This window comes from Penicillium lagena (genome assembly GCF_028827675.1).
Source record: "Penicillium lagena strain IBT 129212 chromosome Unknown utg000001l_segment0_segment0, whole genome shotgun sequence".
NCBI lineage: Eukaryota > Fungi > Ascomycota > Eurotiomycetes > Eurotiales > Aspergillaceae > Penicillium > Penicillium lagena.
Genome location: NW_026623222.1, coordinates 3,583,110 through 3,608,048, shown reverse-complemented (window position 1 = coordinate 3,608,048; position 24,939 = coordinate 3,583,110). Strand labels below are relative to the sequence as shown.

General features: G+C 53.2%; 12 protein-coding genes across 12 annotated transcripts; 7 read left to right on the top strand and 5 right to left on the bottom strand.

Moving 5' to 3' along the window:
* Nucleotides 1–192: 192 nt before the first annotated feature.
* N7510_001576 (SAP18 family protein) lies at nucleotides 193–1,041 on the bottom strand (the record flags this gene model as incomplete). Its single annotated transcript, XM_056973503.1, has 1 exon — nucleotides 193–1,041. One exon carries the CDS (start codon nucleotides 1,039–1,041, stop codon nucleotides 193–195), a length of 849 nt encoding a protein of 282 aa, XP_056838620.1.
* Nucleotides 1,042–1,355: 314 nt separating this feature from the next.
* N7510_001575 (mRNA splicing protein PRP18) lies at nucleotides 1,356–2,507 on the top strand (the record flags this gene model as incomplete). Its single annotated transcript, XM_056973502.1, has 2 exons — nucleotides 1,356–2,260; nucleotides 2,315–2,507. 2 exons carry the CDS (start codon nucleotides 1,356–1,358, stop codon nucleotides 2,505–2,507), a joined length of 1,098 nt encoding a protein of 365 aa, XP_056838619.1.
* A 186-nt stretch (nucleotides 2,508–2,693) lies between these two features.
* Nucleotides 2,694–4,465, bottom strand: N7510_001574 (uncharacterized protein; the record flags this gene model as incomplete). The annotated part of the gene is made up of 2 exons (XM_056973501.1): nucleotides 2,694–4,291; nucleotides 4,441–4,465. 2 exons carry the CDS (start codon nucleotides 4,463–4,465, stop codon nucleotides 2,694–2,696), a joined length of 1,623 nt encoding a protein of 540 aa, XP_056838618.1.
* Nucleotides 4,466–4,886: 421 nt separating this feature from the next.
* N7510_001573 (ADP-ribosylation factor family protein) lies at nucleotides 4,887–5,838 on the top strand (the record flags this gene model as incomplete). The annotated part of the gene is made up of 3 exons (XM_056973500.1): nucleotides 4,887–4,961; nucleotides 5,021–5,051; nucleotides 5,111–5,838. 3 exons carry the CDS (start codon nucleotides 4,887–4,889, stop codon nucleotides 5,836–5,838), a joined length of 834 nt encoding a protein of 277 aa, XP_056838617.1.
* Nucleotides 5,839–6,505: 667 nt separating this feature from the next.
* On the top strand, nucleotides 6,506–7,112 carry N7510_001572 (uncharacterized protein; the record flags this gene model as incomplete). Its single annotated transcript, XM_056973499.1, has 2 exons — nucleotides 6,506–6,595; nucleotides 6,651–7,112. The coding sequence occupies 2 exons, from the start codon at nucleotides 6,506–6,508 to the stop codon at nucleotides 7,110–7,112; spliced, it is 552 nt and encodes a 183-aa protein (XP_056838616.1).
* A 500-nt stretch (nucleotides 7,113–7,612) lies between these two features.
* Nucleotides 7,613–9,241, bottom strand: N7510_001571 (phosphatidylinositol N-acetylglucosaminyltransferase subunit A/GPI3; the record flags this gene model as incomplete). The annotated part of the gene is made up of 4 exons (XM_056973498.1): nucleotides 7,613–8,986; nucleotides 9,042–9,076; nucleotides 9,129–9,160; nucleotides 9,225–9,241. 4 exons carry the CDS (start codon nucleotides 9,239–9,241, stop codon nucleotides 7,613–7,615), a joined length of 1,458 nt encoding a protein of 485 aa, XP_056838615.1.
* Nucleotides 9,242–9,488: 247 nt separating this feature from the next.
* N7510_001570 (putative ATP-dependent RNA helicase DBP6) lies at nucleotides 9,489–11,954 on the top strand (the record flags this gene model as incomplete). The annotated part of the gene is made up of 1 exon (XM_056973497.1): nucleotides 9,489–11,954. The coding sequence occupies one exon, from the start codon at nucleotides 9,489–9,491 to the stop codon at nucleotides 11,952–11,954; it is 2,466 nt and encodes an 821-aa protein (XP_056838614.1).
* Nucleotides 11,955–12,244: 290 nt separating this feature from the next.
* N7510_001569 (Low-affinity glucose transporter HXT3) lies at nucleotides 12,245–14,163 on the top strand (the record flags this gene model as incomplete). The annotated part of the gene is made up of 6 exons (XM_056973496.1): nucleotides 12,245–12,308; nucleotides 12,360–12,620; nucleotides 12,681–12,945; nucleotides 13,274–13,699; nucleotides 13,751–13,950; nucleotides 14,006–14,163. The coding sequence occupies 6 exons, from the start codon at nucleotides 12,245–12,247 to the stop codon at nucleotides 14,161–14,163; spliced, it is 1,374 nt and encodes a 457-aa protein (XP_056838613.1).
* A 938-nt stretch (nucleotides 14,164–15,101) lies between these two features.
* Nucleotides 15,102–17,262, top strand: N7510_001568 (uncharacterized protein; the record flags this gene model as incomplete). Its single annotated transcript, XM_056973495.1, has 2 exons — nucleotides 15,102–15,892; nucleotides 15,942–17,262. The coding sequence occupies 2 exons, from the start codon at nucleotides 15,102–15,104 to the stop codon at nucleotides 17,260–17,262; spliced, it is 2,112 nt and encodes a 703-aa protein (XP_056838612.1).
* Nucleotides 17,263–18,191: 929 nt separating this feature from the next.
* xlnD (beta-xylosidase XylA) lies at nucleotides 18,192–20,570 on the top strand (the record flags this gene model as incomplete). Its single annotated transcript, XM_056973494.1, has 1 exon — nucleotides 18,192–20,570. One exon carries the CDS (start codon nucleotides 18,192–18,194, stop codon nucleotides 20,568–20,570), a length of 2,379 nt encoding a protein of 792 aa, XP_056838611.1.
* A 242-nt stretch (nucleotides 20,571–20,812) lies between these two features.
* N7510_001566 (glycoside hydrolase family 76 protein) lies at nucleotides 20,813–22,169 on the bottom strand (the record flags this gene model as incomplete). The annotated part of the gene is made up of 2 exons (XM_056973493.1): nucleotides 20,813–21,412; nucleotides 21,468–22,169. Coding segments are annotated over 2 exons (1,302 nt in total), but the record flags the coding sequence as incomplete, so codon positions are not given.
* Nucleotides 22,170–23,269: 1,100 nt separating this feature from the next.
* Nucleotides 23,270–24,668, bottom strand: N7510_001565 (uncharacterized protein; the record flags this gene model as incomplete). The annotated part of the gene is made up of 3 exons (XM_056973492.1): nucleotides 23,270–24,035; nucleotides 24,088–24,165; nucleotides 24,220–24,668. 3 exons carry the CDS (start codon nucleotides 24,666–24,668, stop codon nucleotides 23,270–23,272), a joined length of 1,293 nt encoding a protein of 430 aa, XP_056838609.1.
* Between the last annotated feature and the right edge of the window lie 271 nt (nucleotides 24,669–24,939).

Genomic DNA, 24,939 nt, shown 5'->3' with positions numbered 1-24,939 from the left:
GTTCTCTTCCTCTGTCTTCCTTGGGTCTCGTCTAGTTTAACGGAGCAAACCGTAGTGAAACAAAGACATAGTTTTCCATCCGTGAATTCAAACTATTAGTACATAATGATAACTTAGGCATGGTATCTCAGCACGACGATTCTTCTTCCCCAATTTGATGCTCCGGACTCCATTCCATTCGTCTCAATCCTACTAGTAAGGCGCCCATCCACCACGACGCCGCCCACCCCGTCCTCCATCTGGGAGCCGCTCCCCACGCTTCCAATCCCCTGCAGGGAAGTTTGGCGGACCACCACGATCACCTCGTGGAGGACCACCTCCACCACCACCACGGCCACGCCGTCCTCCTCCAAATCCATTTTCCTGGAACGCACGCATACCCCCACTAGCCTGGGATGGACCAGACGAACCACGGAGTGCAGGCGCAACGGATCCATCCTCGAGCGGAGGCAGAATAGCACATTCCACATAGTCACCAATAATGAACCGGACATCCAGCAGAGCTTTATCGGCCTCAGAGCCCTGGAAGCGAAGCGGACCGGGACGCGGCCGTGCCTCCTGCTTTTCATCTGCATCTTCCTCGTCGCGATAAGGGCTGTCTCTCGGTCCGACGACGACACTGCCGAGGTCCCTGCTCAGGTATCGGCCGCGCGTATCTGGGCCGCCGATAGCTGCGGCCTTCGCATCGGGGTAGATTAGTCGGAAACACAGACGCGTGCCGACGGGTGGATCGGGAAGTAATGAGGGGAGGGCGGAGGTGAGAAGCTGTGAGAGCTCGCGCAGGGTACACGACTGCCAGGTATAGATCTCTAGATGCGGTGGGAGCGGCGCCGCTGCTGCTGGGGGAGGAGGCGACGTCGCGCGGATGGCATTAGGCCCGCTCACGGGTCCGCTGGGACCGCGGCGCGGCGGGGGTGGTGAGATACTATAGTCTGAGAGAGGATGAAAGTTGTTTTGGCGGTAGAATAGCTTCAGGTGAAAGGGTGTGGTGGTCTGTCGGTTGACCGTGGGTTTGGGACCCTCGCGCGAGGGAGCGGCCATGACGGCGAAGAGCAAAGTGTCGCGTGCAGGAGTTCAGATGATGTTGGAGAATAGATGGAATCAAAACGAGCTGAGTGAGTGAATTGATAAGCTGTGGCGTGGGAGGTGCAACAACAGGGAGAGGGATGATGTCGAGAAGTGAAGTGGGAAACATCGAAGCTCCCGATCGCCGCATTCTTTCTTTTCCTCTTCCACTTCCATTCCACCCCACGCCAACACGTCTGCTCGACTACGCCACAATACAACACGCCTTCATTTTCTCTCTTGAATCTCCCCTCGCCCACTCTCTGTGCTACTGCAACACGTCGCCCGCCATGGATTTCGCCGCGCTGATGGCCAAGGAGATTTCCAAGGCCAAAGGCCCCGACCCAAAATCGTCTTCTCCAGACAAGGACAAGGCCACCTCCACAGAATCAACGAAGAAGTACATGCGCCGAGGAGATGTGGAAGCCGCACGCATCGCTGCATACAACGAGGAGCAGGAGCGGCTGCAGCGCGAACGGGAAGAGCGCATGGCCAACAAGCGCAAGCGCGAGGAAGAAGAGGCAGACCGGCGGCGCGAGCGCGAGGAGAAAAAGCGACGGTTGGCAGAGGAGTCGAAAAAGAAGAGGGAAGAAGAGGAGGCTGCGGAGGAGCGTGAGCGGCGGCGCAGACTCGGTCTGCCTGAACTCCCTGACGCCGACGATACCACTCCCGGCGCCGAGGACGCAGAGGGGGACATTGATGACGAGCAACTTATCCAAAAGCTACGAGATCTGAATGAGCCTGCCAGGCTATTTGGTGAGAGCCACCGCGCCCGTCTCCGACGATACCGCCGCCTGGCGCAGCCGCAGAAGAAGATGACCGACGGACCGATTCCCACGTCTCTGGAACCTGTGCCTGGTGGCCAGATGATCATTCCGGCGAAAATCCCCAAGGACCAGGATGGGCGTCTCTTCCTGTTCCGGCAGTTGGCATCCTATTTCAACATGGTGCTCTCGGAATGGGAGCTTGCATTGGCGAAGCGTGACGTCTCGGTACGGCAAAGCTTCCAGGGGAAGCAAGCGTACAACGCCATGGTGCAAGCGCGCGAGAACATGACGCCCCTGATCCGACTATTTGAGAAGGCGGAACTGGAGGACGGCCTGTTGGAGCCCGTTGTGGAAATTGTCCACAAGGCTCAGAAGCGCCGATACGTGGATGCAAACGATGCATACCTGCGGGTCAGCATTGGCAAGGCGTAAGTATTTCTTTCCCTTTCTATCTTGTGAAGATGAAGCTAACTCGAATACAGAGCATGGCCTATTGGTGTGACCATGGTGGGTATCCACGAGCGATCCGCACGCGAGAAGCTGCACCAGAGCGACCAACAGGCGCATATCCTGAGCGACGAGATCACTCGCAAGTACCTGCAAAGTATCAAACGGTGTCTCAGCTTTGCGCAAACTCGGTGGCCCCCGGAGGATCAGCTGCAGATTATGGGCTAGAGGAGCCGGATCTTGAATGTCTCTACATATAATAAACTATACCCTCGGCGTTTCAACGAAGAAAAACTGGTGATTTCGCATCCAGGATCACTATTCCTTCCAGGCGTCTACCTTCCACCTTTATGGCAGCATAGTTCGCATGCAAATACACATACATATATTTCATTCCAGGCATCACCGCATCACCTATCGTATCATGTCATTCCACACGCGCACCATGGTTTTCCACCATCCGCGCACACCAGGCTGTTCTGTCACTGTCGATCTTTTGCTCAAGGTGTCTTCGCGCATCAGTTCCGATGCGTCGTCTTTTGGAATGATATGATGGCCGTCGATTCCGTTCATCACTGCAATAGACGAAGTCGGCGTCTTGGCCGCTGATACTATGCTGCTGCATGGGCTGCATGATTTCCGGCCTTTTTTCTGGTTTCCGATTAAATGGCCAGCAGCATAGACACAGCCGCCATACGAAAATCGAACCAAGGAGTCACCAGTCAGGCTTCCAATAATGAACACTCCCGGGGCGACCTCAAGGTTTTCCGTCGCTTTCGCACGGAGGGTCTGAGCAGAGATGGTGGTTGCCTCGGGTTTCTCATCCTGACAATGCTGTCCTACGACCTCGGACAGGAGTGCAGGATCAAGATAACTGAGAGACCCGCGACGGCCTGCCGCATATACGAGGCCCCGGACAGACCGAGAGAATGTCGACCCGTCCGAACGGCTGAAAGTGACAGTCGCCACGCCATCCTGTACATCGACGGCAGTAACATCGGCATTGGGCACGCCCTCGTATATCTCTTCCCAATCCCGACTTTCGAGGAATGGAGTCGAGGCGGCACGACGGTATTTCGGTCGCTGGCCCTTGGCAGAACTTTCGGCTTTGAGAGCAGCCCGTTTCATCAGACGGTACACGCCGGCATACTCCGGGTATGCCTGTTGGTGGCAGCTCCTAAGAGGTGATGGGCGGTCCTCCGGAGCCCATTTAAAAACGTGGAGGATCTTTTGAGTGGGAGAAGCGGAAATGATGGCATCTGCAGCAGAGAAACCAGATCCAATGATGAGGAGAGGAACTTGGGGAGTGGACTGCGTCTGTAGCAATGGCCGCAACAGGGGAACGGTCGGGAGCACCTGGGTGAAGATTCCACTCGCCAGCACCAAGCGCTTGCAGCGAAGATCATGGCTTCGGATATAGAAACCGTCGGCCGTGCGGGAAATACCGGTCAGCTCCTCCCCGCATCGGAAGACATCGTCGATGCCTGCGGCTTGCGGATAGACCCGGAAGTAGTCTGCGATCTCGCGCCGGGTTGGCCGAGTAAAAGGCGGGAGATCCTGGCCTGTGCTCTTCTTATGGTGTTCGGCAAACGAATACCCAGGCAGGGAGAGCATCGCCGCATAGCTTAGGGTTTGAATATCCCAGCTGGCACCCCATGGATCTTCGGTCCATTGACCCCCCGGCTGAGCTGGTTTCCCGTACACGAGGTGTGGGATGGCCTTGCTGGGCTCAAAACGCCACTCGACATTGGTAGTAGAGCCCATCTCGTCGATGTCGACACTCGGGCACACGAGCGTATCGAGCAAGACATTCACCGGCAGGGCCTGCGTCGAGTATGAGAGGCGCGAGGCGGCGAAATGCGCCGTGAGCGATTCGACGTTTGCATTTAAGATCTCCGGGGCGGCTTTCAGCTTGGCGTCTAGCAGATGATCGGGGTGTGGAGGATCGGACGAGTAGAACGGAATATGGCCATGAAGAATATACGAAAGTATCATGGCCGACGGCCCATTGCCTGCAAGGAAAGTCCATCGTGTCAGTCAAGTATGGGGGAGAGTCATAGAGTAAAAAAGCGGCGGCTGCGGCGGGAATTTGTGCCCACGGCGGGAATTCGGCCCAGGAGAGGGAGGACAACGGTACGATGAAGGGAGAAAGAATACATACCGACGATGACGGTGTCGGTTTCCATTGAAGGGGGCATTCGGCCTCTTCGCACGGGGAAACTCGGTCAAGCAGTAGCGCAGGGCATTCTGGTGTAGAGAACCCGGAATGCTCATCCGACCAGAACCGACTGTCAATCCTCGGGTGTCACGCTGCCGGGTCAGGGAGAGACAACGGAACCGCCATGGAGGACGGAGTTTGAGGGAGAGAAAAGAGGGAAGACATGCCCGGGAGAGTCAGGCAGGGCAGACTTTCCGGAGTTGATCTCGCTGACAAAACAGAAGTGGGGGAGCGGAGGTTGGCAATTGGGGATGTTGGTTATGGTATACATGGTCCAGGATACACTAGGAGGCGAGGACGCGGTCGACCAGGAGAGAAGGAAGTCAGTCAGTACTTGAGCGCGATACACGTAGCGACACGCAGAAGATAAAGAACACCGAGTATTCGCAATGCGCGCTGCGATTGACAACACAGCCCTAGCCCTAACCGCCCCGATCGGGATCGACCTCCCATCTACTGTACAGGTTCGTGGCAGGAACCATGACCACCGGTCCGCCTTGAGATCATGTACCACCTGGCCAAGTCGCTGTATCTCTACGCCACCAGCAAAGAAGGTATGCTGGCTGCCCAGTTTTGCTCACTCGCTCGCTCACACCTAGCTCTCGCCTCCCAGAATACTCCGTCCTGCTACTCGGCCTCGACAATGCCGGCAAGACCACGCTCCTCTCCCAGATCAAGGCAATCTACCAGCCCCGACCCGACGGCGCCCCAGCACCCAACCCGGGCAAGACCGTGCCCACGGTCGGTCAGAATGTCGCGAACATCAGCTTTCCAGACATGAGCCTGAAGATCTGGGACGTCGGCGGCCAGATCTCCATGCGCGGCCTCTGGCAAAGCTATTACAGCAGCTGCCACGCGATCATCTTCGTCGTCGACAGCACAGATGTGGGTCAAGATCCAGATATCACACGCCTTCCCTCCGCGTCGACACGGCGACACAGCTCCGCCGCCTCGGGCGCCGTGCGCCCTGGCACGCGCCCCAGCGTCGGCGCAGAGGCCTTCTCGGAGCAAACGGTCGGGATTGATGCCGCGGGCGGCGCGTTTGGACGACTGGATGAGTGCAGACAGGTGCTCGAGGACGTGCTACAAAGTGCCGATGTGGCCGGGGTGCCGATTCTCGTGCTGGCGAACAAGCAGGACCGTGAGGACTGCGTCGAGGTCGTTCGGATCAAGGAAGGGCTTGTGCGCAAGGTGTTCGAGGGCGAGACGGGTGGCGGCGTCCGGGATAGCCGCGTGCTGCCGGTTAGCGCACTGCTGGGTTCGGGCGTTGAGGCGGCCGTGGAGTGGGTGCAGAGTCGTGTCCGGTGGAATAAGGAGAGTCGGCCGCCGCTGATGCGGTGATTCCTTTTCTTTCGTTTTTGGTCCTGCGATATTAATTTGGGCGGGAATTGCATGATGGCGTTTGTTTTTCCGATTTAGTTCATATACCAATGGAGCTTATTGTCTGGTTAGTTGTTGGTGTTGCCCGAGATATACATTACTTGCTTTGGGGACTTCATATCCCACAGTCAGAATACTTGACTGGTGTATTATCCTGGTGACAAACCAGCAATTGTCATTTGGTTAATCCTCTATTTACCGGGGCAGAAGCCTGGTCCCTGGAGTATGTAGTGGCCTGGAGAATCGGGCGCCACTTTACTCTAATTCATCTACACCAAGGACATCGAGCATGGACTTTCGCAGATCAGGAATCCTCGCATCTAGATCCTTCCAGGACCAAGGAATTAGTTCCACAGTCCATCCTGCTGTTTGCGGTGATCCGTCCCCACATCTGTGACATCAAGACACTCGAGCGCAAGAAACCAGTCGCCAAACCAGGGCGAGGCACAGCAATCGCTGGGATTATCCTTGTCTATCTTGCAATCTTGCCACTGATCCTTATGAATGGCGAGGATGAAGTCAGGGTTACTCAACTTGACGTCATATGCTCTGGTGTCAACCACTGCAGCAGTATAAAGATAAAGAAACCAGTGATGGCTTGAATCCAGCATCTAACAAATCATCCATCATGAGTACTCTGAACAACGTCGAATCAGTTAACGAGGGCAGCGGCTTCAAGCCCTCTGTTGCTCCCGAAGGGCCAATGACCACCAAGGGCGTATGTTCCTACATATCTCCACCTATCCGCGGACCCAACTGACTTCAGACTCCAGCACCAACCCGGTCGCAAGGTCAACGAGGCCGACCAGCGGCCGACGTTCGAGGCGCAGACTTTCCCAGAGGGCACCGCGCCAGCAAGCAGCTCGCACGTGCCGAACCCCATCTCCAACCCCGGCAGCCAGGCTCTCAACCCGGACGTGCTCCGCGCCCACGGCAAGGAGTCCGTGCACACAGCGCCGGGAGACACGCTCACGGGTTCCACCTCAGCAGACGTACACCGTGGCTTGGGTAAGCCGGTGCAAGGGCAGACGAGCACCGAGATCCGACACGAAGGCGCCCACGGCCGCAAAAAGCAGCCCTCCGGTCTCGAGGGGGTTGGCGCCAACTATGATGACCGTGGAATCGAGCGCCAGTTCCCGGACCAGCGCGGGCTGGAGAAGGAGCAGAATGTGAGTGGTCTGCGTGGGAACAAGGCCGAGCGTGCGGCGGAGGATATGGATCCCAATTCAGCGTGACGGGATGTGGCGGTATGTATGATACGTGAAATCGAGACAGTCCGTGTTTAAATTATATATACTCCGTGACGAATAAATATAAAACCATGGTTGTTATCATTGTTTCATAGTAGACCAGTTTACCAAGTGTCTCTTATCACCCTCCCTTTAATTCTTCAACACCCTCTAGCTACTATTATTCCCTACTCTACCAAGATGGGCAACGATGACCTTACGAGCGAAAGACATATCAGTCATTTCTTCCAAACATGCAAGGTGACTCAAATGCCACGACACGCGCGAAGTGGAGGGTATGCCCTCGATCCTCATGGATGGATCAATTTGGCCCCAGAAGGTGCGCATTGGAGGCTGCGGGGGAGTTCTATCAAAGGAGACTTGCCCCATCCACTGCCGGAAAGACGATGGTGGTTGGTGCTGCGAACTGGGTGGTACAGAACTAGGGGGTTGGTTATTCCATGAGACTATGTTTATGTACAAGAAGAGACTGCTAACTAGCTAGCTCATTGTGCAGCGGCGTCAAGACCAGGTTGGCCCTCGGCCCGCTTCTTGGGCCAGCTGCGCGCAATGTCGATGTTGGCACGCGGGAACCACATTTCCAGGAAGACGTAGATCAGAAAGTCGATCACCACACACAGACAGAACAGCTTGCCGGCCCACACACCGCAGCCGTAATAGCGCTTCAGGCGGTCGATCAGCGCAAAACTGCGCACGCGATCTCCGCTGCCGTCCCAGCTCTGGCCGGGGTAATAGCCGTAGAAATCCTCGGCGCTTATGTCGCCGGTGATGCCCTGGTAGACGCGTTCGGTACGTTGGGCCACGTCGCGCCAAGAGTACATCATCTTCACTTGATCGTGGAACCGGTCTGTGCGGACTTTGTTCGAGCGTAGGGCGGCGATCGCCTTGCTGGTTGCGACCACCAGATCGTCTTCTTCTGGTTTGGCGAAGGTCGTCATGTGCTGGGGGAGCACTTCTGGAATACCACCGACTCGCGTGCAGACCACGTACAGCCCGCAGCTAGCGGCCTCGACAATAACTGTCCCGAAGGCTTCGGTCAAGCTGGGATGCAGGTAGATGTGACCGCGCACCATGACATTTCGTACTTCTTCGTGTCGGACCGATCCAAGCATTTCGACCTTGTCTTGGAGAACATTGCGTTCCAGCATTTGCTCCAGGTCGATTGCTTTGGGACCGGAACCGGCAATGATGAATCGGGTATTAGGATTGGAGGCGAGAATCCGCGGGATAGCGGCGACAAGTAGATCGGTGCCCTTGTTGTAAAACAGGCGAGAGATCACTACAATGGTGATCGTGTCGTCTGGTCCAATGGGCGCGGGGGAGGGCCGAGTATCAGCTGGGGAGCCAGGTACGTGATCCAATGCGCGGGGAGTGTAAGAACGCGGACAGAAGTTCTCTGCCACCACGGCATTCGGAATGACAGAGACCATCAACGGATCCAAGGATGCTCGAAGGACAGTGTTTTCCTTGCAGGTATGACTGACGCAAATGACATGGTCGATATCGCTCAGAGCGAACTTCAGCATCTTGTTGGATAAGATCGAGGCTGCATCGGCGAATCCAAAGAGGGAGTGGTCCGTGAAGACAGTTCGTAGCCCCATTGTCCGCGCATGGAGAATGGCTTCATGGCAGAAACTACTGAGACTGGCATGACCATGGACAATCTCGATCTCCTCGCGAATGACGATGTTTCGAAAGAGAGGGAAGAAGGAAAAGACGGTGGGGAAGGTGGCCTCGCGGTGGACGACAAAGAAAGGGACGTGGTAGATCTTGAGGCCATTGGTGAGGTAGCGGACTCCGGTACGGCCTTTGTATGCGTGGGTGATGACGATCACCTTGTGTCCCCGATCGATGAGTTTCTTGAAGCGTTGGTTAGCAAGGTGCTGGAGATGGAGTAGGGCGGAAGATGCTCACCGTGGACAGTTGGTAGATGTGACTTTCAATCCCCCCTGGCTGGAGTCAGCACTTATCATCAATACAGCTCGCCACCTCAGAACATACCCGGCTGGGGGAAAAAGAAGTCACTGACCATGCTGTTGCCGACAAGTTAGTTAATCAATTATCGGTCTTGGCAAGGGTCCAGGCAATGAGACTCACGCGATATTATACGTCATGGTGACAATGATTTCCAGGTCTAGAGGTCCCAGACAAAATTAATTGACAGAGAGACCAGTCCATGGCGAACGGACTGTCTGCAGACACTGAGCACAATAACTTGTCGCCGTCAAACATGAGAGGAGATAAACCAGGCGGTGGAGAAGACGGTCGGGAATTCTGCCAGCTCAACCCCAAAATTTGATTTTGTTCCGCTTCGAATCAATTCGAGTGTCCAGCACCAACTGCTCGGCTGTCTTTGTGAGAATGGCTGGCCATAAGGCGGCTTCTGCGTCTTCAAAGAAGGCTGCTGCAACCGAATCTTCCACTACTCACAAGCGAAAGCGAGACGTCGAAACTACGCACACTGCCTCCACGCCGTCTCCGTCGAAGAAGCACAAGAAACGCCAAAGCCTGTCGACTACGCCAATCGAGAAGGATGACACCACCAAGAAACGGAGGAAGCTCAAGGATGCGCTTCAGGGGGATGATTCCCCGAAGAAGACCAGGAAAGAAAGTGTTGTCTCGCCAAAGCGCAGCAAAGCGCGAGCTGCAGACTCGCACGACCGTGTCTCTGAAGCAGGAAAAAAGTCGAAGAAAAGCAAGCGAAAGACATCTGAGGATGACGATGGTGCAGCTGATGACCCTGAAACTGTGAATGGAGAGCCCATGGAAATTGATGGGGCAGACGCGAAAGACCCTTCGGAAGCTGATGGCGAACCCCAACCCACCAAGAACAAACACTCCGGGATCTTGTCCAAGTTTGAAAGAACCAAGACGGTAGCAAGTGCGAAGGCGAAGAAAAAGGCACGAACCCCCGAGCCCGAAGAAGAAGTCACGGTCGAGCCGGTCGTTGCCCAAGGTCTCGAACCCTTGCCACAACCCGAAAATCCGCCAGAGATCGTGGAGGCTCCGACGTACTCTGCGCTGCCCGCCTGGTTGGCAAACCCTCTGCGAACATCGGCCGCTGCGCGATCCAAGTTTGCGGATCTGGGCATTAAAACCGATCTCCTGCGCATCCTCGAAGAACATAATTACAAAGAGGCGTTTGCCGTGCAGTCGGCCGTCATCCCGCTTCTCCTACAAGGGAAAGAGAATCATCCGGGAGACTTGTGTATTTCTGCTGCTACCGGTTCTGGGAAGACGCTCTCTTATGTGCTTCCAATGGTTACTGCCCTGCCAGTGAGACCCGCCCCGAGACTACGCGGGCTCATCGTGGTTCCGACTAGAGAGTTGGTGAAACAGGCCCGGGAGACCTGTGAACTTTGCGGGGCTGGCTCGCGACTTCGTATTGCGAGTGCTGTTGGCAATGTGGCAATTAAAGATGAGCAAAAGTTGTTGATGCGAATGGAGCAGGTTTACAACCCGGCCATGGTGGAGCAGCGCCAGAGAGGGTTGCAAGGGAATGAGTGGATGGATTTCAGCATCCTGGATTGTATCGACGAGGCAATGGACTCGAGCAGTACTCTTCCGGGCCATATCCGGTGCCCAGAGACGAACGTTGACATCCTCGTTTGCACCCCGGGCCGCCTGGTCGACCACATCTGTTACACCAAGGGGTTTACTCTCAAACATCTGGAATGGCTTGTAATTGATGAGGCTGACCGGCTATTGAATGAGAGTTTCCAAGAGTGGGTGGGTGTGGTGATGAACTCGTTGAATGAGCGATTTGCCCCGGACGCCTGGGGGCCAGCTGGGAAGTTTTTCACTCAGATGGGGCTTCCTATCGAGGCAAAAGCACCACAGAAGGTGGTGCTCAGTGCGACGATGACACGAGATATCTCGAAGCTCAACTCCCTGCATCTAGAAAATCCCAAGATGGTTATTATTGGTACCGAGAAGGCTGTGGTCGATGAGGTCCCATCGGCCGCCAACCAAGACGCCAATTTTACCCTCCCACCAACGTTGCACGAGCATATTATTGCTGTCGGGGATGGATCACAGAAGCCTCTTTATCTGCTTCGTCTCCTCCTTTCCCACATCAATATCGGCGTAGATTCGCGTGCACCTCAACCTTTATCCGACACGTCAGACTCCGACAGCTCTAGCTCCGACGATGAGACCAGCTCCGAAGATACGAGCTCTGATGAATCGTCCGATGACGATACGTCCTCTTCTGGATCCGACTCGGACTCGGACTCCGATTCTTCTGATTCTTCCTCAGATGAGTCTAGCGATGCCGAAGAGTCAGACGCCGACTCTGTCACTCTCGTACCCAACACTGGGCCCCCGCGCACGACGGTTTTGATTTTCACCAAGTCCTCTGAATCAGCCTCACGATTGTCTCGCCTCCTCTCGATCCTCCACCCACCGCTGGCCAGCCGTGTGGGGACCATCATCAAGTCAAACAAATCGTCTGCATCCCGAAAGACCTTGACTGCCTTCCGCCGTGGTCTGCTGTCTGTGATCGTGGCGACTGACCGTGCCTCGCGGGGACTGGACCTGCCCTCTTTGACTCATGTTGTCAATTACGATGTTCCGACCAGCGCAACGACCTATGTGCACCGGGTTGGACGGACGGCCCGTGCTGGCCGAGAGGGCTCCGCGTGGACTCTGGTTGCTCATCGTGAGGGCCGGTGGTTCGCCAACGAAATCTCGAAGACGCTTGACGGTCGCATCGTTCGTGCATCTCCGATCGACCGCGTCCAGGTCAAGGTAGATGCGCTGGGTTCTCTCAAGGCTAAGTACGCGGCCGCGCTGGACGAGCTGGAGCAGGAAGTTCGGGCGGGTTGAGCTTTGGTTCTTGTATTCATTTTCTTTTTATTTCATCCAATGTATGCATAGCGGCTGTATCTTTAGCAATATATTGTAATGAACATTATTCACTGCTTAAATGACGTACTGAGTTGTTAATCCTTCCAGGTCCCCGGCGTTCCTCCGGGATTTGCCTTTCATCCATGTGGGGATGTGGAGTATGGGGGAGCACTTGGAGAATCCGGGGGCCTGTGCTCTGTCGGAGCAAATCCGAAAGCAAGTCACCTCTTAAGCGGCACTCCTCTCCCTCCTCCTTTCCATTTTCAACAATGGCGTCTGAGAAGTCCGCGATGCAGACCATGGCGCCGGCCGGCGACCAGTCCATTTTCCGGCGTGAGTGCTGACTGTCTTGCCCTCTTCCCACTCACTCTAACCCTTCATCAGCGGAACCAGACTTTGCGCGATATATCCCCGGAGGATACTCACCATCAAGATGTATAAAACTGCAGGGCAGGGCAATAACATATGCCATTTTTGGCTTTGCGGGATGCGCCATCACTTTCTTTGGGTATGACACCGCTGTCATGAGCCAGGTCAATACCAACGAGGACTATTTACACCGCATGGGCGTGGCTTCCGGTAGTGATCGAGATGCAGCGGCTATCGGAGGATTGGTCAGCTTGTGGTTTGGTGGCTTTGCTATCGGTATGATTCACGCATCTCTATCTTGATTGAAGTCTCATGGATAGACTGACCGCCGCACAGGTGCGTTGATTGTCGGAAACATTGCCGATTCGATTGGCCGTTTAAAGACCATTCAATTGGGCTGTCTCTGGGGGATGCTGGGGGCAGCTCTTCTAGCCTCGGCACAGAATATGACATGGCTGGCAGTTGCACGAGTCATCAGTGGAATCGGATGTGGCCATTTGAATACCACCGTCCCCGTGTGGACATCGGAAATAGCAGATCACCATCTACGAGGTGCGTTTGTGGCTGTTCAGTTTACGCTGGCGATGGTTGGCTCTGCGATGTAGGTGTTTTTTTTGCTGCCGGACTCAAGCTCGTCACTAACCTACAACCAGAGCATACTGGATGGAGTTTGGCTGTGTCAAAACGCAATCACTATCTTTCGCATGGCGGTTCCCACTTGGCTTCCAGGTTGTCTTTCTCCTATTCATCCTGGTAGCCGCCCCATTCTACCCAGAGTCACCGCGTCACTTGGCCAAGATAGGTGATTTGGAAGGTGCACGCTCTGTCCTGACACAATGTCGCATTGTCACGGATGAGAACGCAATCGACGCGGAGATGGACGAGATTGTGTCCGCCATCCGCGCCGAGGCAACTTCAACCTCGCACAGTTTCTACTCCATGATATTCACAAAAGACAAACTACACACCCGCCGCCGAGTCCTCCTCGGATCTGGCGTCCAGGTCATGCAGAAGCTAACCGGTATCGATTTCATTTCCGTCTATGCACCGAACATGTTCGCCCTCTCTGGCTTTAAAGGTGACAAGCCCGCTCTGCTGGCCGGAGGGAATTGGTTCGGCTATATTGCCAGCCTGGCACTTTCAATCTACCTGGCTGATCGGGTTGGTCGACGAAAGTTGATGCTGATTGGGTGTTCGCTCATGGGCACTGTGCTGATTGTGGGGGGCGTGTTGTCGCACGAGACAATCTCACATTCAGATGGTAATCCGTCATTGGCGACTCAATATGGGTCTGGAGTTGCTGCTGTTTTATACATTTACACGTTCATATATGGCAGCACATGGCTGACGACTTGGTAAGTCCAACATCCCGACTGCTCATTTCCACCACTAACGATATTACCAAGCTGGGTCTACCCAACCGAGGTCTTTCCGCTGGCCAGCCGCAGTAAAGGCGCAGCGCTGTCGACCTTCGCCTTCTCCATTGCTGGTGGAACAATCAACATGATCATTCCGTACCTCATTCAAGCCATTAGCTTTTGGGTCTTCATCCTCTTTGCCCTTATCAATCTGGCTATGCTACTGCCAATTTACCTGTTTTATGTTGGTTAGTATTTCTGTTAGCCCGTCAGTCTTTCTGATATCTTACTGACCGTTTCCAGAAACTGCAAATCGCCATCTTGAACAGCTGGATATATTGTTCTCAAGTGATAGCTGCTTGGCATGGAGAGCAGAGAAACACTTTGCTCAGATGATGAATGAGCAAGGTGGTATTCTGGGCGAGGACCAAGAGAAGGCCACAGTTCTGCAGGTGGAGTAACACCGTTTATAAATGGCCTTGATAGACAACATCTTTGGCATGATGTAGTGTAATATCTCTATGTCGGCTTAATCTACTCCTGTACATCTAAATGGAGCGAATTAGAAACATTCGATAGTCAGAACGATTTACAGAACGATTTATCTCAATGCCCCCTTTCGTATTCCTATATTTTGACTTTCGCTGTTGCATAGTGTTGGGAATATAATAAGAATAAACATCCGAGTTGTTTAATATATGGATCATCTCGGCAAGGCTATGGGCAGATGGAGGCGCTTCGGAGAAAATGCGCCCCCTCCCACTGAACAACTGATCTGCAATGTCTTTACCTCGCTCAGCTTTTACCCGAAGCTCGGGTGTTTTACTTCGTGATATTATCTTCCGATCTGCGGGGGTATGGTATGTCACTGCGGCTGTTATTAGCAGCCGTTTACTATTTATTCTGGGCACGCTGCCAAGTCCTTCATGCCGCATGAGTAAACATACCCCCATGTCTCTCGGCCATGACATTTCGCAACACCATTTATACGCTTCTGGCCGTAGCCTCGCTAAGCGAGGCAGTGATATTCAAGCCTCAAAATGAATACCAAGCGCTGTCCGGTGTGAATGCCTCCTTTCCGGTGGATTTGCAGCCATTTTACAACAACCGTGCTTTCGGATCGTACCCAAACGAATCTAGCTATGACGGCCAGGGAAGTAAGTAACCTCCCCCTCGAATTGACGTCCTCAATTGACTGAGTATAGATGCCTATCCGGCAAGCCAAATCCCTCCGGAGAAATTCTCGTATGGAGGATTCAACTATCAATTTGCTACATACAATGCCTCCGGAAATGACAATGTCCGGACAGAGGGCCAAGAGGTCCACGTTCCGCCGGGCAGGTACTTCAGCTATCAAATGCTGGCATCCGCAGAGTCTGGAATGGCCAGTGGTTCCGTAATGGCCAAATACGCCGACGGTAGCACGACCTTGGGACCGCTCCTGGTGCCTGCCTGGTGGAGCTGGCCCTATCCCGCTGGCGGCGACCTGATCTTCACGAATTATCTGACTGATAGTACGACCAACTACAATCGGTCAAATATCTTCCAGACCATCAACTGGCTAGACTCTTCAAAGGATCTTGTGTCTTTGACCTTCCCCAACTCCACGGCAGGGTCATCCACCTCGCCTGGTGGAGCGTCGATCAGCACTGTACTGCATGTTTTTTCTCTGTCAATGTTGCCAGTTCCCAAAAAGGAGCAGCATTCTGCTAGCCTAGAAATTCAGTATGCTCGGTCTACTCAGAAATGGATGGAGGGCACGACAGACAAGACTCAGATCGTTGAAGTCCTTGTCAATAATGTCGGCACATCCTTCATCCTGCGCAACAACGCGGTTCGGGTTCATATTCAATCACCACATTTGGAGACTGTGACAGAGGGTGTCATCAAGAGACTGGGCCCTGGTGACCAGGCCATCGTGGAGGTTGGCGTTCGAAATCGACCCGGGGTCCAAGCCGGCAGCGCTGGTCCAGCGACCGTTGTCATTGGAGGCCATCGGGTTGTGTCTAGCCCATATACTTTCGAAGCAACATATGGCATCAAGCCTTATGAGGCAACGTATGAGTCTGTGTACAGCCACGAAGCACCAAACTGGTTCAACAATGCCAAGTTCGGCATTTTCATCCACTGGGGAGTATACTCCGTGCCTGGATGGGGCAACAAGGGATCGAGGGAGGAGTATGCCGAATGGTCAGATACTCTTTTACGGTCATTTGTCTCCCACTAATGATGGAAACAGGTACTGGTGGTATCTCAACCAGGGACCCAGCAGTCTCCCCCAAACTTATCAGTACCACCTTGAGACCTATGGACCGAATGTGGTTTACGACGACTTCATTCAGAACTTTACTGCTGACGCATGGGATCCTAAGGAGTGGGTGGACTTATTCGCAGATGCTGGAGCCAACTATTTTGTTCAAGTCAGCAAGCATCATGATGGATTTGCACTGTTCACTGCGGGCTCCGACGTATCGAAGAGAACAGCGGTGGATCTAGGTCCGCAGCGAAATCTACTCCAGGTAGACCATTCAATCAATGACTATCGAACCTGGACTGACTATCTCTACTCCAGGAACTTTTCGACGCAGCAAAGGAGCACCAGCCGCATCTGCATCGCGCGACATACTATTCTCTGCCTGAGTGGTTCAACCCAGACTATAAGAAATATGGGTTCTCCTCGTGGCCCGGAGGTATTGATTGCCCTTCACGGAACTCGGCGGTGGAAATTGCAACTGACAGCAGCTTTAGGCAATGCCACAAATCCTTTCACCAATGAGACCCTTCCTTACACCGGGTTTGTTCCCTTAGACGATTATATTACGGACAAGATTGTCCCGGAGATGAACACACTGGCCGACATGGGCACGGAGATTATGTGGTGCGACATTGGAGGCCCAAACCGGACAACGGAATTCGCGTCCGAGTGGTTTAATCGTGCAGCGCAGGAGAATCGACAGGTCGTCATGAACGCTCGCTGTGGACTTCCAGGTGACTTCGACACGCCCGAGTATGCGAGATACAACGGCGTGCAAGTGCGTAAATGGGAGAGCAACCTGGGAATGGACCCATTCAGCTATGGCTACAATCGAGACACGCCGCTGGCCAGCTATATGAACGCAAGCACCATCGTTACGTCGCTGATTGACATTGTCAGCAAGAACGGCAACTTTTTGCTTGATGTTGGGCCCATGGCGAATGGGACTATCCTTGATATCGAGCAGCAGCACTTGCGCCAGGCGGGCACGTGGATCAGAGGCCATGGAGAGGCAATCTACAATACCACTTACTGGTTTGTTACTCCCGAGGAAGGAGATAATATCCGCTTTACCATCGCCCAAGATGCGTTTTACATCCACACGCTGGCTAGGCCGAATGGCACGCTGGCGCTGAACAGCCCGGTCCCGTGGGTGGAGGGTGATCAAGTCACAGTCGTCGGTGGAAAGAAGCACGGTGATGTGGTGCCTAGCCACAAGACTGCCAATGGCAGTGTCATTCTTTCCGTGAGCGAAGAGGTGGTCAAGGCTGATGAGTATGCCTGGGTGTTCAAGATCACATACTGAGTGGCTCGGAAATAGAGGTGGTCAGAGGGTGAATGCAGACTCCAGTTACTATTGCCACTTCCATGCTATTCAATAGAAGCCCTTAATGTAGACAAGCAGTGTCTGTCCTGTTCTACAATACGAGTAAAAGGATAAACACTGGAGGGTTAAAAAGAACTAGTCAATTTCTCCTGCCGGGAATTTGCTAACGGCTCTTCTCATACTGCAACTTCAATTATTCCTGAAAACTCGTCATTCCAAGAAACAACCATTCAGCCAATACTTAATGCTTGTCAGCACCGGCGGCAAAATTGTGGCTTCGGTGGAGAACAAATCTGCAGCGATCGGCATCAAGGGGAAACCCCAATTTGTTTCCCCGTTCAGCCTGAATCGGCGACAGAGTTTAGCTCTGCAAATTAAATAGAGGTGCAGAAGAGAATAATATTGGTAAGCTGTTTACTCTTGAGTGCCGTAGATCGGAATTTCCGGCAATTAATTTATCAGATACTGTGCAACCATCCAGGCCATCCTCAGAGGTTTCATTGAGAAGCAAACTACGAGGTATCCGAACGGATTGAAACCGCTCTGCATTGCTAGTCAGGGTTACTCTTCACTCGTCAATCCCGACCATTACGTAGCACTCCTTTCGGCATGAGCGTTTAACAACGGTCTAACTACCGCACAGACCAACGTTTGATCATTCAGGCTAAAATGGTCAACCTCCATGAGCTCGCAGTGACTTCGGAGAATCCCCGCCTGAAAAGCCCCGGCCTAAATTCAGGATCTACTGGGGGACTGCTGAATCTGGACGGGCATTGTGGAGACGGCTGCTTCCCCCGGCTTGATCCCGGAACATCGGCATTGGAGAGCTGCTGATGTTTATAAATGAAGCTCGTTGGTAGCCAGGGGGAGAAAATGTCATAGCGCGTGAACCCAAAGCAGCTCTCAATATGCCTTCCGCTACCTCGCTGCTCGCTGCGTTGGCGGCGTTGACGCCAACCGTCCTGGCCCAGGATAACTCGTCCTATCGCGACTACAACACATGGGCCAACCCCGACTTGTATCCTCAGACTCTCGCCGGTGTTCATTATTCTTTCCCTAGCTGCACAAGTGGGCCACTCAGCAATACTCTGGTGTGCGACACCTCTGCGAGTGCCCATGACCGTGCCGCCGCCCTGGTTTCCTTGATGACCTTGGAAGAGCTCATCAACAGCACCGGCAATGTCATGCCGGCTATTCCCCGGCTGGGTCTGCCGAATTACAATGTGTGGAGTGAAGCTCTCCATGGCCTGGACAGGGCCAACTTCACTGCCGAGGGCGACTACAGCTGGGCGACCTCATTCCCGTCACCCATCTTGACTATGGCCGCCCTCAACAGGACGCTGATCAATCAAATTGGTGGAATTATCTCTACCCAAGGTCGGGCTTTCAACAACGACGGCAGATATGGGCTGGACGCTTACGCACCCAACATCAATGCCTTCCGACACCCTGTCTGGGGCCGTGGCCAGGAAACTCCCGGTGAAGACGCCTACTGCCTGTGCTCAACATATGCATATGAGTACATCACCGGTATGCAAGGTGGTGTGGATCCGGAGCACCTCAAGGTGGTGGCAACTGCCAAGCACTATGCCGGTTACGACATTGAAAGCTGGAATAACCATTCGCGGCTGGGCAACGATATGACCATCACGTCTCAGGACTTGTCCGAGTACTACACACCCCAGTTTTTGACCGCTTCCCGCGATGCGCGAGTGCACAGTGTGATGTGCTCTTACAACGCCGTCAATGGGGTCCCCTCGTGTTCCAACTCGTTCTTCTTGCAGACACTGCTTCGCGACTCATGGGACTTTGTCGAGGACGGCTATGTCTCATCCGACTGCGATGCTGTATACAATGTTTTCAACCCGCATGAATACGCAGCCAATCTCACTAGCGCTGCAGCCGATTCCTTCAGAGCTGGCACTGATATCGACTGCGGTCAGACCTACCCATGGTACCTCAACCAGACGTTCTTGAACGGTGAGATCTCTCGCTCAGACATTGAGCGCGGTGTGATCAGGTTTTATGCCAATCTTGTGCGGTTGGGCTACTTCGATGGCGAGGACAGCGAGTACCGGAACCTTGATTGGTCCGATGTGGTTACGAGCAACGCGTGGAACATCTCGTACGAGGCTGCGGTGGAAGGAATTGTGCTTCTGAAAAACGACGGCACGTTGCCACTGACCAAAAAGGCCAAGAGTGTTGCTTTGGTTGGGCCGTGGAGCAACGCTACGACCCAGATGCAGGGCAACTACTTCGGCGCGGCACCTTACCTCACAAGCCCACTGGCCGCTCTGCAGGCCTCTGATATGCATGTCAACTGGGCTTTTGGCACGGGGATCTCGTCTGAATCAACAACTGGGTTTGATGCGGCCATCAACGCAGCAAAGAAGTCTGATGTCATCATCTACGCTGGCGGCATCGACAACACCATCGAAGCAGAGGCCATGGACCGTGAGACTATTACCTGGCCAGGCAACCAACTGCAGCTCATCCACAAGCTGAGCGAACTCGGAAAGCCGCTGATCGTTCTCCAGATGGGCGGTGGACAGGTTGACGGATCATCGCTGAAGGCCAACAAGAATGTTAACGCTTTGGTCTGGGGTGGTTATCCCGGCCAGGCTGGTGGACAGGCGCTACTGGACATTATCACCGGAAAGCGAGCCCCGGCTGGCCGTCTGACGGCGACGCAGTATCCGGCTGAGTACGCGTTGCAGTTCCCTGCAATTGACATGAACCTGCGACCCAGCGGCGACAACCCGGGCCAGACGTACAAATGGTACACGGGCAAACCAGTTTACGAGTTTGGACACGGCTTGTTCTACACCACTTTCAAGACCGCACTGTCCAGGATGGAGCCAAAGGGCACGTCGTTCAACATTGACAAGCTCCTGTCCCGCCCACATTCCGGCTACAACGTCGTAGAACAGCTGCCATTCCTCAACTTCACCGTCAGCGTCACCAACACCGGCCATGTGTCCTCTGACTACACAGCCATGTTGTTCACCAGCACAAAGGCAGGGCCGAAGCCGCTGCCAATTAAATGGCTCATTGGATTCGACCGTATTGGCTCTCTGAAGCCCCATGAGTCGCAGACCATGACTATTCCCGTCTCGCTGGACAACGTCGCTCGTACGGACGAACTGGGCAACCGTGTCGTTTATCCTGGACAGTATGAGTTGGCTCTGAACACTGACCGCTCCGTCGTGCTCACATTTACGTTGACTGGAGAGGAGGCGACTATTTCCAAATGGCCGCTGGAGGAGCAGCAGATTCCTTCTGCGTAAGGTATCTGTCTCCAAGATTTCTATTTCATGTGTAAACTTTTTATTACGTCGACTCACATTTGACTATACAATGCCCCGTAAGATTTCTTATTGAGTTAAACAAAGAGCAAGACATGCAAATTTCCTATTATATGCACAAAATATGCTTTGATACCCATCCTCTCTTTACGATAAATATACAAACAAACTTATGGGTATCTTGCTGTGCAATTATGGAATCATCATACAGCCGTACGACAACATCAAAAGACCATAATATATACAGCAAAGATAATACCTCCAAGGACCACCGCAGTCAAAATGGCGGCGCCGACCCTATCTGCTGTAGTAATAGGCGTGAGCGTCACCGTAGAGTCTGAATCATCACCAGTCCCTGCAGCACTATTCCCTTTACTGGTGCCACCAGTAGAAGCAGAATACGGGCCGCGGACGTTTCCAGCAAGCAATCCTTGTACCGTTTCAAGCACACTCATCTGCTGGCCGACACCAGTTGTTCCATCGTAGGTGCCGGTAGTCCATTCAAACCCACAGTAAGTGCCAGTAGTTCCGCCCTCGCACTGCGCGACGGCGGCCTGGGCAGTGGCGCGAAGGTAGGTCATGATAGTATTGTAGGTGTAGGGAGCAACCTGGGCGGCTTCGGCCATCCAGCGGGAAAGATATGCCTTGAAAGATAGCTCGTCTGTGTCGCAATCATCGATCAGCTCGCATTGCCGTTCGTACATGACATTCTCGCTGGAGGTGTTTGTGGAGAAGAAGTAAGCGGCCGAGGACAGCAGGCCGTCTACCCTGGCTTTCCATATCGAGGATGTGTTGGTAGATTCGTTGGTAGATAGTGACGAGGTCTAGTCCTGTGTCAGCGTTTGAAATCAGAATCAAGTCAATAGGAGAGTCACAAACATAATTATACATGACTGCTGCCCCGAGAAGGTATACGCCTGTGTTGTAAGTCCATCGATCATTGTCAACGGAAGAGCAATTGTTAGTGTCGCTGGAGCCATCATAAATCTGGTAGCTGGATCCTATCAAGCCCACACTCTCAGTCCAGTCCCAGGCCCGTGTAGCCCAATTCGCATATGTTGCATTTCCTGTATACCGCGCCAGTCGAGCTGCAATATTAAAGAAACAGCCATTGGCAATGCTGTTCTTGTAATTGTACCCTGCATTCCAGGTAAAGATCTGCCATCGCAGACCTCCACCGCAGGTAGAGGCATCCCAGCGGGTAGTTTGCTCGTTGAAAACAGCCTGCACGGTTGCCAACCACCCAGGATCCGAAGAAGGCGGGTTTGTGAAGTTACGTTCGGCGGCCATCATGGCGGAGATCGCCCAGAAGCATTGGTCGTCATTGCCCTCATCCAATGTCTGGTTCGCTGGCATGAAATTACCATCGCTACCTGCTTGATGGACCAAAGCCTGCACCGTAATGCTGTTGTAGGTATCGTCGCCTGTGTATGCCCAATAGTTGATGAGCGATCCAAAAAAGCCGCCGGCTTCCCACCAGTAATATGGGCTAGGTAGGTTTCCAGCCACATTGCCAGTGTCATTTCCCGAGTAGAATGTGACGAGATCGTAAGCCACCGTGCTGGCGGCCGATTTAATGGATTCTGGTCATGAGAATTAGAGTCGTCCATGCACTACCAGTGGGAAGAACACACACCATCACTATCCACGTCGAGTGAGATTCCTGTAGCAATAACCTGGATGCTTAAACAAAGAAGCAAAATAAAATTTGAAGGCCATAATCGTGACAACATCCATGGAGCGTTCACGAGAGACATAAGTAGAAATCGAAATGCAGCAGCGTCGGACCTGCAGTGCTGCAAGCGAACGCTCAATGATCAAGACATACAAATCGATGAATAAAAGCGGTGTCAAAGATAAAAGCGCAAGGGTTCAAATTCTTTTGTACAGCATCGCCAGTTCAGATCACGAATATGCTGGGGCTAGTGATAAATAAAAGCGTTTTGTTCCGTGCACATCCATTGTCGTCAGTGCGATATTTTTGGAACTACCGTACAATTTGGTGCTTAATGAGTCAACGAATCGTGTCGCAGCACGGAAGGTTTGAAACAAAGAACCGTGGACAAGAGTTGAAAGTGTCTAGATTCCAAGCATTTTCGAAAATACGCTAACCTCAAATCGGCAAGATTTAGGGCTGGATACGTATACTCATTTGGCACATTCTTGACGCTAACCCTTGGATAGCAATACAAGAAGACCGAAATCAAATGACTCTGTGTGATTAGAAGTGCCTGAGTGATGAGACGCGGGAGCCAACGGCCCGGTACACGCATCCCGGACGCGTATGATAGGCCTCTGGGCCCCGCTGGCCGCGTAGATGGCCTAAGAATGGCACAGGTGAAGAAAGCGGCAGCCTGGATGTTTGATTAAGACGCCCGAGTCTCGAATACTGAACAATTTGGACTGTACTGGATCCTGGGGATCGTCCGCTGTCCGGATACTCTAGAAAATCCGGGTGCCTATTCGATTGCCGAGTACCCGTGAGTTCAGCAGGTCTATAAGTGGAGATGCGGCAACCGTGGGGATATTCTTGGCGTGCTGATCAAGTGAATACCCCCAATCTTCTGGAAAAGCAAACTGTGACATATATTTTGAGTTCGATACAGGACCAAGTAAAGGTCGCTTGGCCAACTTGGACCTGAGAAATGGGTCCATTCAATACCGTGGATAAGATCGTACCGTTAATCATGGGTCACATCGGTCGGTGAGCCTCCATTTCGGTACTGCCAGAGACGGCTGAAATCTTTTACACGCAGAACCTTACTGCCATGAATCGTCTGAGGTATTGTGCGCGACGCATCTCTCTTGGACATGTTCGGGAGCAACGCATCGCAGGGTGTAGAAGCCAATCCTGGCCTCAGATCTGGTGTGTTGCTGTCGGCTGTGCCTTCTTGCATGTCCACCTCCATATCCATAAAGGGATTCGAGTCTAGAACCTTTCGGTCAGGTCCGAGCGTGAACATATTATCCAAATAATGTTGGTTCATCAGATGTCCGGAGCCGGGACGGACAAACAACCGGCCCATGTAGCGATTTGGAGTGTTGATGTAATGCAGAACTCCCCACACACTGACAAAGTCCACCGCATTGGCATAGTGTTCGATGTAACCGATGGACTGATGGGACTGCTGATCGGCGTCGGAAATTTGCAGGCTTGTCTGTTGAGTCGATTGCGATTGGCTGGGGTTGTTGAAGTGGTTCGCAGCGCTACCAAAAGTGTATACTTCTAGCTGGTGCAGCAGGTTCTGAGGAAGCTCGTCTAGTAGCCAGTCGATGACAAGGCCCCCTTCAATTGCTCCTTGGCTATGGAGTATGAGAATGACCTTATCATATTGGGGATTCAATAGCGCCTTCTTGATAAGCACGTACGCGTCTCGAATATCCTGAGTGGCATATGAGAAGTCGCGTTGAATTAGACACTGAAGAACATCGAATATGATACCAGAACTATGGGAAACTGATCAGTTTCACCAATCACCGAGACGGGTTAGCTACTTACGTGGGGTTAAGCACCCCGGTTACCCGGCGGCCGAAGGTGTATGAGAGCAAATCGACATGTTTCTGTAGCCAGTGCTGGCTGATTGGGGTCAGCTCCAACACAGACCCAGTCCCGGTTTGTATACCTGCTTACCCTACTGCGACCCCATTCACGTAGATCCAATGCTCCCGCTCATGGCCCGGCCGTTCGGCGACCGGAACTCCGGACACTAAAAATCGCTTAAAGCCACTAAGCGTAATTTTGCAGACGGCATAGTTGAAGAACAGAGCAATAGCAATGTACGCAAGGACCCAAAGCGTCGGGATCAGGAAAATGATGACGATCGGCAGGGACAGGAGAAAGAGCAACTGGTACACAACGAGAAAGGCGTGAACACTGATATCTCCAAAGTCTCGCCAGGATGGATAGAATTCATCCAGCGGCCATGTTCGACCGAGGTTAAGTGGAAGGAAAACGCGTGGCAAGGCCCAGGCACTCTGGAAGAAAAGGCAGGTGTCGCTCCACAGCAGCTTCAGGGGCGATGCGGTGTACGGCAGTGGTCTCACGTCGCCCTGTTGGGCGCGCAGGACAGTACGGAACATGGATGCGCGAGATCAACTATATTCATCTGGCGTTGATGAAGGTGAATTCGCTGATGAAGAACAAAACAAGGAATGTCGAGTGTCTGTCATGTGATGTATCAGGTGCGTTGACAGCAACTATAAGAAAATACAAAGAGAGAAAGAAGAAAGAAACCGAGTTTATCGACGCAGATCGACAAAGAACGAGTGTGTCACAAGAACAAAGTCGAATTCTATAAAAAGCCCAGGAACCAAAGACGGTAGAACCCTGCAAACTCACAATGCCTTTCAC